At 33.8% G+C, this 8,407-nt stretch overlaps 1 protein-coding gene across 1 annotated transcript; it reads right to left on the bottom strand.

The window, feature by feature from the left end:
- Positions 1–618: 618 nt before the first annotated feature.
- LOC105791034 (synaptotagmin-5-like) lies at positions 619–8,087 on the bottom strand. Its single transcript, XM_052635218.1, has 12 exons — positions 7,736–8,087; positions 7,494–7,649; positions 7,298–7,418; positions 6,797–6,918; positions 6,166–6,267; positions 5,489–5,563; positions 3,817–3,896; positions 3,222–3,372; positions 2,870–3,100; positions 1,452–1,748; positions 1,215–1,328; positions 619–1,017 (listed from the first exon to the last, which is right to left on the bottom strand). The coding sequence occupies exons 1-12, from the start codon at positions 7,838–7,840 to the stop codon at positions 871–873; spliced, it is 1,701 nt and encodes a 566-aa protein (XP_052491178.1). The 5' UTR covers positions 7,841–8,087; the 3' UTR covers positions 619–870.
- Positions 8,088–8,407: the final 320 nt, after the last annotated feature.

The following is an 8,407-nucleotide window of genomic DNA, read 5'->3' as shown; positions in this document are numbered from 1 at the left end:
TAGATGTTCTTTTAAAGAAAAGGAAATATTCCGAGTTTAAGATTCTAGAGGAATTGTGCCCTAACGTATTGGGTGTGATTTCTTAAATCTTGGATAAGTGGATATTCTTTTAAAGAAAAGGAAATATTCCGAGTTTGAGATTCTAAAGGAATCGTGCCCTAACGTATTGGGTGTGATTTCTTAAATCTTGGATAAGTGGATGTTCTTTTAAAGTTTTATTGTACAAGTATTTTGGCCCGATTCATTTTGGGAAAAATTAGAATGCTGTGCCCTAACGCATTGGGTGTAGTATCTTCTTTCTCTGAAATAATAAGGATCTTAACATGTAGCCTTTTAAGTTTTGCTAAGGATTACGTTTTTTCCAAATTCTTGACCTTAAGACACTAATTAATTAACTAGGTACCAATTTTGGGCGTTACGAGGGTGCTAATCCTTCCTCGTACGCAACTGACTCCCGGATCCGTTTTTCTAAAACTCGTAGACCAAAGCCGTTTTTTTTAGGTGATCCAATCACACCTCAATAAAAGATTGGTGGCGACTCCTATTTATTTTGTTTTTTTTTTAAGTCGACAACCTAAAAATTTTGTTTTTCAAAAAAACGGTTTTGACACTAAGGCCTTTGTGCAAATCCCAATTTCTGATGTCTTCCAATTGGTATCCATAACTCTCAACTTTACAAGTCTAGAGCCGCTACAAGAACAAAAAAATAAATCATATGCACAGTTTCAAGTATTAGCTCCTACATGAGGGTATCCTCTGAGAGCTATGGTTTAGTGAACACCAGTAATTGGAATAAGGTGGCATTGCCATCTACTTGACTTGCAGAGAACACCTGGCTTACAACTCACAACCTACCTGTTTTTGGATCACTTAGGAATCACGGAATATCGGCTGTGGCATCCACTTAAGGTTTATATTCAGTTTTCCAGATTTAGCTCCCTCTAGCGGCAGGCAATCTTTGTATTCCCCTTCCAATATTACCCTTGTCAATGTCAAAATGCATCTTCCCATGTAATCCTGTTTGAGTAAGAAAAGGAAACAGAGAGGAACTCAGTTTTCAGTATAACTATCACAGAAACCAGAAATCACAAATATATATATAAACAATCAAGTGATGAAAATTTCGCAATCTAGATTAGTAGCTTAAAACTTAATCCTACAGTCTAATTTAGAAACAAAACAGAATATATATGACTTATAACCAAATAATTTACCTTCCCAAAAGTGTCATGATCCCAGACTTCAAGGATTAGCATATCATGTAATCCGTCCTCAACAACAAAGTCAAAAGTTTGATTCCATACAGGATTCAAGCTGTCATTCACAACCTGAAAATGGAAATAACTATAAGGACCAAAACATTCTTTATACCCCCCACCCCATCCCTGAAGGAAAGGGAAAAAATGAAAACAAGAAAAGACAACTACACCTTTGGGCAGTCAAATTCTTACCCTAGTTTTATTCTTCAACTCTGATTTCTTCATTGTGAGTACAACATAGGGATCAGCCTTTCCCATTAAATCTACAATAGGCAAATCTTCAGCAGATATCACAGTCACAGACAGTACTCCTCTAATAATAATCTCCCTTTTCTTATGTGTAACTGCCTTCTCATTTTCAATATCGTCTGTTCCATTTGCTCCATTTTTAAGAACCCTCTCCAAGGATGTCATTGAAAAGTCAGAGGAAAAGGGGTTTGTAAAACTGTTCTCCATGCCAAACGGACAGTACAAGAGCTCCAGGTGCACCTAAAAACCAACAAAAGAAAAAAAATATCATCATTTTCATAGAGATACAAATTTTCTAGAAAGAACAAACAACCTACGAAAAAATAATTTAAGATATTTATAACTTAAAGAGTGAGTGACCGAGGCACACAACTTGTGGCCATCTGGTTACGAACCAGTTCTCTCCCAAAACACAGGCTCTTTGCTTGGCTAGTTGTTTTGGATAGGTTACATACTCTTTCTCCTATTAAGAATTCGGGCTCTAATCTTTATAAAACTACAATCTATTTCTATGACGAGGAGGAAGAAACCAGAGACCATATTTTCTTGACCTACAGCTTTTCTAAAGACGTCTGCAGGATACTCTGGAGAAGTTTCTTCTTGTGCAGCAGATTGGTAACTGGATGGTAAAGTTTGACTGAATCCTTGCTCATTACAAATTTTACAAGGGTAAGACTTTTAAGGCTTTCTTGCTGCGGAGGGCTTTGACTGCTTACCTAATCCATCTGGAGATGTGAACCTGAGGAAATTCAGATCTAACTACCCGAACGCTGATGATGCTATAGTCTATATAAAAACTAGGCTGAATGGAACCATCAACATAGTTGACCCCCTCATCAAGGATTTTGTGTGATAAATTGGGCATTGAAGTTTGGGAAGTAATTAATTTTTCTCTGAATTGGTAGCTTAGCACCTTTATAGCAAGTTTCTCATTCTTTCTAGTATAATTTAATGCTAGTTATATTAAAAAGAAAATGAATGAATGTGAGAGAAAGATTAAATATTGATTTCCAAAATAAGCTATTCCACAACAGGCAGATAAACTAATGAAAATGATTGCTAAAAATTAAAATTACCCTTCTATTGCTATCGCTAAGGTAATAGCAGATGTTGGTGTAAATTAGGAGAAAGAACATTTATACTAAAGTGGTTTGAGGTTGTGGCCAAAATCAGTGGTTCAAGTCACAAAAGATCAGACCAAGCACTAGCACATTTAGCACTTGTACCTGCTGCAGGCATTACAATTTGAAAGATAGAAAAGAATTGCCTTGAACAAGTTCTATTTAGTGAAAATACATGCACGCGCACAAATGAATAAACTATCATTAATTTATTATAGTGAGGATAATCAATGCGCTCACCTGCCCTCTGTACTTACTATCTCTCTGGATCTCCAGGTCTTTAACCAGATTCAACCAGACATCCTTCACTTTACCAGGTTCAAGTTCACTTAAAAGTACTTGAGCACATCCAATGAATTCAGATGCCTGAACCCCCTCATCATCATAAATCCTTACCACCAAGTGCTGAGTTGTTGCATCCTCAATAATAAATTCATAGTGTTCATTCCAAATAGGATTCAAGTCATTGTTCTGGAAAATACACACACACAAAAAGAAAGATTCTTCTAAAAACTCTTGAAAAATTATTGAAATAATTTGTCTTTCTCCAGGAATGAACAATGAGGAAGCAAGGAGGGGAGTGAGAACTTACAATTATTTTACTTTTTTTTGTTCTGTCAGGTAAAGGGCGTACAAATAATACAGCATAGGGATCTGATTTTCCGATAATATCTTTGTTTGTCAAGTCACGTGCCTGGATAAGCTTCACCTCTAGCATTCCAACCGGCTTTAACTCCAAATCACTGAAAACAGAAAGACATTAACACTCCGTTTATATGGGTTTGAACTAGGACAAAATCAATAATTAAATTTAAGTTAAAATACCTTAATTCCAACTTTTTCATTTTTCTAATTTCACAAACAATGAAAACAACTTCTTATTGTTTTCTAATTTTCACAAATTTTTATTTTCCAAAAATCATTTTTAAAATTTTCAACCAAACATATTTTCTTAACTTTTTCCAACTTCCAAGAAACAAAAGTGACCTCTGTTTCGTAAAACCAAATAGAGCGCAAGTTCTTTGACCAGACCTGCCCCTACTTAGATGTTAAGAGAGAGAGAGAGACAGAGAGAAAGGCTCGCTGTATGTTGTCCATAAGTTAGCCTAAAGTCCCTAGGACTTTCTTCATTTCTACATTGAACAAGATTATTATCTATTATGATGACCAAAAAGGAAAAGCCATACCTGTAGTCTCCAGGCAAAATGGGAACAATTTTCCTGACAGGCCACATGATAGAATCTTCAATAGCATCCCGTATCGTGCTCTGCATAGGAAGCAGCAGAAGGATAAGTTAATCTTTTAGACATATGAATAAACCTTCCATCTCACAAAGTTTAACACACACACAAAAAATAATAATAATAATAATAATAAGAAGAAGAAGAAGAAAAAAGGACCCTTAGGACAGTGTGTCCCTATAGGAATCATGGACAGCAATATCAGAGATCAATTACTAACTTATATGCAAGGAGCACAACTAACCATTTAAGAGAAGAGGTCCAAAATATTTTGAGAGTACCTTCACCAGTAATGATTCCAAACTGAACATAAAGCTCACATAATGTTACAAAGCTAGCACGAGGCTATATCTATAAAAATTACAAGTTCAAAAAAATTTAGATAAACTTTGATTTTTTTTTTAATTTAAAATATTTTTATTTAATTTTAATTAAAATATGATGAACTAAATTAGGCTAAGCAATAATCTTTTGTGCTATCTAAATTTGTTATAGCTCAATTTATGAATAGTTTTATTAAGAAATTATCACATTTAAATATTATATAATATTTAAATTGCCAACCATATATAAAACTATTGTAATGTATATTTTCGACTTTCAAACATTATAAATTATGTTTATAGTTGCATATCTAAAAGTTTTTATAATTATTAAAGTTCCAATATCTAAAAATTATAATATAATTAAAATGTTTAAAATGTGCATAAATCTATTAATATTATAAAATTAAAGTATAAGATTACATTTACAATTTGTACTAAATATATGAGAATAAAATGAAAAATACTAACAAAAACAACTAATGTAAATGTATCCATTTAATAAATTAAAATGAAGAGAAATTAAGCTAAAAGTAATAAATGATGTATAATTAAAAGTGTTACTAAATTTATTGCATTGAAGTACAAATTTTACTAGGTTTAAATTGAATACTTTTGAAGGGGCCAAATAATTTTTTTTAAATGGGAAGCCAAAATATAATTTTACCATATTTTCAAATAAATACACTATATATTAAAAAATCGTAAAAATTGGGACTCCAATGAGTTTTATAATACATGAATCAACTGAACCAATGCAATATATTTATTTCTAACCTCTAGATCTTGTACAAAAACAATAAAACCGACATTATGTTTGCAAACTAATCTAACTGATTCCGAAAGAAACTTGGCCAACAACTTTCCAACGGAACACCATAAAACAACCATATGCATCACTTTGCATGAATTATATTTCAGGGTTAAACTATAAAGAAGCCCTGCCAATATGCAGCAATAAAATCACCATCAGTAACAAAATCCTCAAGTTTACGACAGCTTGGTTATAATGGTGGCATGTCCTCAAAAATTGTCCACTAAATTATGTTACCTAGACTTGAGTGTTGGATAGAGCATGTGCCAGATATAAGTATACTCAATTTTTTCTATGTTTTTTTACGTATTTGGAAGATCATATCCCATAAATATATGAATGTGTCAAAATTAAGGTGTTGGGCACAAGTACAATAATGCAAAAATTAAGGCCATAATAATAATAATTCAAGAGTCTGATACAGTACAAAATTCATATGTTGGAAGTATTATGATAATCCAGTGTCAAAAGGCATGCAAACCTCAATAGCATCAGCAAGGCCAGGAATAGTTGATATGTCACCACCAATGACTTTCAGGGTGAAATCCAACTTTTTCTGCAAGCCAAAAAATGGACAATTTACCAACTTATATCAATTGCATGGATATATGTGTGATGCCAGCATGCAGTGTATATGTAATGAACCCCAGCATGTGAGGGCAAAATAGTACACCTTCAGTGGCCTAGCTAATGGAAAATTAGCTCCACTAGGATATCATGGATTTTAGCTTCAACTGAAGCTATTTTATGCATCAGTTCTTACCAAAATTTTACACACAGCAGTGCTACAATTCATATTTAACTATCAAATCAAGCGCCAAAATAAAGGACATCAGACAGTGGAAACAAGAGTGACTCTGTCAATTACTCAACGGGAACTAATGCAATTAATACCTGCTTATATCTGCATGATTACAATTGATTTTCTCAGTGTTATGACCTTAACTAATCAATTTAATTAACAACAAACCATTAAGAAAATTCCCCCAAGCATCAATTGTTTTCTTCTTCTTTGGGTACCAGAAAATTGCATTTAGGTAAATGTTAAATGCATCTCAATTGCATTTCTTTCTATGTCTACAATTAAAGCTCTTTCTACTAGGTAAATAGGTGTGCTCAACATGCATTAACTGGAAATGTTGGATACAAATAGCACACCTTTTTTCTCAGAGAATAACAAACAGCTCCAAAGCAAGGAAACTCATTCACCAGGGGTTTAAATATCAACCTGAAAACTCCAGTGAATCCAATATCTTTCACCTAAGTCAACCAAAAAAAAACAGACTAAGTTAGGCATACAAGATTCATGAGGCGTAAGAATAGCATGCAATGTCAAAAGGGAGGAGGGTGGAATAGTCCCAAACAATAAAATATTACTACAAAATATGCGCCTAGGAAGTTAAGTTAGCATTAAATGATCTAATAAGTAATAACTATAAGCCTTCTGCACGAAGTTTCTGAGAAACCCATACATAAAATATCTGCTAGAGTGCAGCATACTAAAAGATCCTAGAAAACTGCATATGCTTGGTCTTCATTTCTTTTAGTGGTCAAACTCTTCCATAAGTGCCCAAGAAATGCTCAAGAATTCCATAGTTTTAGAATCATTATTCATTAAAGATATACTTTTAATCACATCAACTGGAACATGGAAATAGAGAACATCTTTTATGACCCTTCAATAGAAATTTGATGGCATAGTAAGTAGAAAAATTTTCTAGGTATAACGATGAAAAATGTTCCAAGCAAGAAACCATCAGAAATAAGCAAAAACTTATAAAGATGATACCTGCACAGGTAGTGATACACCAAGATAAGTCTTGATAGCAAGTACTATATTTGAATTTGCATCCCACTGCATTTCCAACTCCATTGTCACACTATCAGCTCCATCTTCAACGATACTTACTCCTAAAGAATGACATTGATTCATAACATTAACAAGATTCTAACCAATTTTTGAGTCTTCCATTCCAAAACTCGCCTAGAAAAGTCTCATTTTAGTAAAGGAGAACAAAAAGTGCGTTGATTAAGAAAAAAAGGCAACCAGTGTTGAACTTTATGGATAACCACATACATTATTTGCCTACACTATCATCTAGAACAGTTATGTCCCAAAATTCAGACTGATCTTTGTTTTAGTCATTTGCAGGAAATTAATGGCCATTGGGAGCATTGAGAAAGCCCGTTAATAATTCAAGTTCCAAAAATTAAAAATAACGATAACCGAATAAGAAAAATAAGAATAAAAACTTTCATAATGTAGGATAAATTACGCAAATTAACTAACCAGTAAACTGTGGTGCAACAGTGCCGAGAGTAAACTTGGAAAACTTCAAAGAAGACAGTATAACTGGCCTATATTGTTCTAGCACCGGCTCAACCGACGCCTTTATCAGATCCGATGCTGCCTGTAACACCAAATCTAAACAATTAAAAAATAAAATAAAATAAAACTTTGTTTCATTCACTAAACAAAGCTTGACCTCGTTAACGCAAGGCCAGATCTTCGTAAGGTGCTGATTAAGCCAAGTCAACTTCTGGCGCTGAGAGAACACCACCCAAGAAGGGTAGAATTCTGCCGGCAAGATCTTTCTAGAATCTTCGACTGTCATTCTTGCGAAAGCAGCCACCGTGGTTGCCTGCAATCCAAAGAGAAGATTAGAATAAAAAATGTAAAATCAAATTGGAAAAGAAAAGAAAGAGAAGAAATTAGTGAAGGACTAACAAGCTTAGTTCGAAGATTGGATCGAGAGTTCTCAGAGCGAACAAAGAGAACGACAATAGCAAGGCCGGCGACAAGACCGAACAGCAGCCCGACAAGGAAACCCATTTTCCGAAGACAATAGTAGGACTGGAATTTGAGAGCACAATATTTGTATTTTATATTTATTTATGCTTCGGATGGTGAAGAAGAATGGAGAAAGTGGTCCATGGAAAACAAAATGTTAAAAGTTAAGTGGTAAAATTGTGAAATTAACAGAATAGAAGATTTGGATTAATAATAGAAAAGGATTTTGGGGGGCGGAGATTGAAGATACCAACCACTGCAAGAATGTAAGTGAAGGGTCTTTGCCCGTTTGCCGACAGGCACACAAAAGGCCATCCGTTTTGGCTAGCTTACTACACTATATTCTACCAATCAAATTGCTCCACGTCCGCTATAGATTTTCTATGCTATAGTGCCTCCGCTCTCTCTTATGTTAGACTTTAGTGTATGGGTTTTCTACAAAAATAATATAAAAAAGTTAAATACAAAAATATATAAGAGATTAATTATAAAAACGGATCTATTTCTATGGTAAAATAAGGTGTCACCAAGTTGCCATGCAGCATCACCTTAATTTTTTCTCCAATTATCAGCTAATCATGTTTTTGGAAAAAAATATATTTTTTAAGT

This window comes from Gossypium raimondii, chromosome 8 (assembly GCF_025698545.1).
Source record: "Gossypium raimondii isolate GPD5lz chromosome 8, ASM2569854v1, whole genome shotgun sequence".
NCBI classification, from domain to species: Eukaryota; Viridiplantae; Streptophyta; class Magnoliopsida; order Malvales; family Malvaceae; genus Gossypium; species Gossypium raimondii.
This window is presented reverse-complemented; position numbering and strand designations above follow the sequence as displayed.

Bases quoted from the DNA above. Each gene is read 5' to 3' on its own strand.
- LOC105791034 (XM_052635218.1), bottom strand. From the start codon at position 7,840: ATGGGTTTCCTTGTCGGGCTGCTGTTCGGTCTTGTCGCCGGCCTTGCT. The intron at 6,268-6,796 runs GTATCATCTTTA...TGGTTGACTTAG, and splicing joins GTGTATCACTACCTGTGCAG to GTGAAAGATATTGGATTCAC. The intron at 5,564-6,165 runs GTGTGCTATTTG...TTTGGCTTGCAG, and splicing joins GTTATTCTCTGAGAAAAAAG to AAAAAGTTGGATTTCACCCT.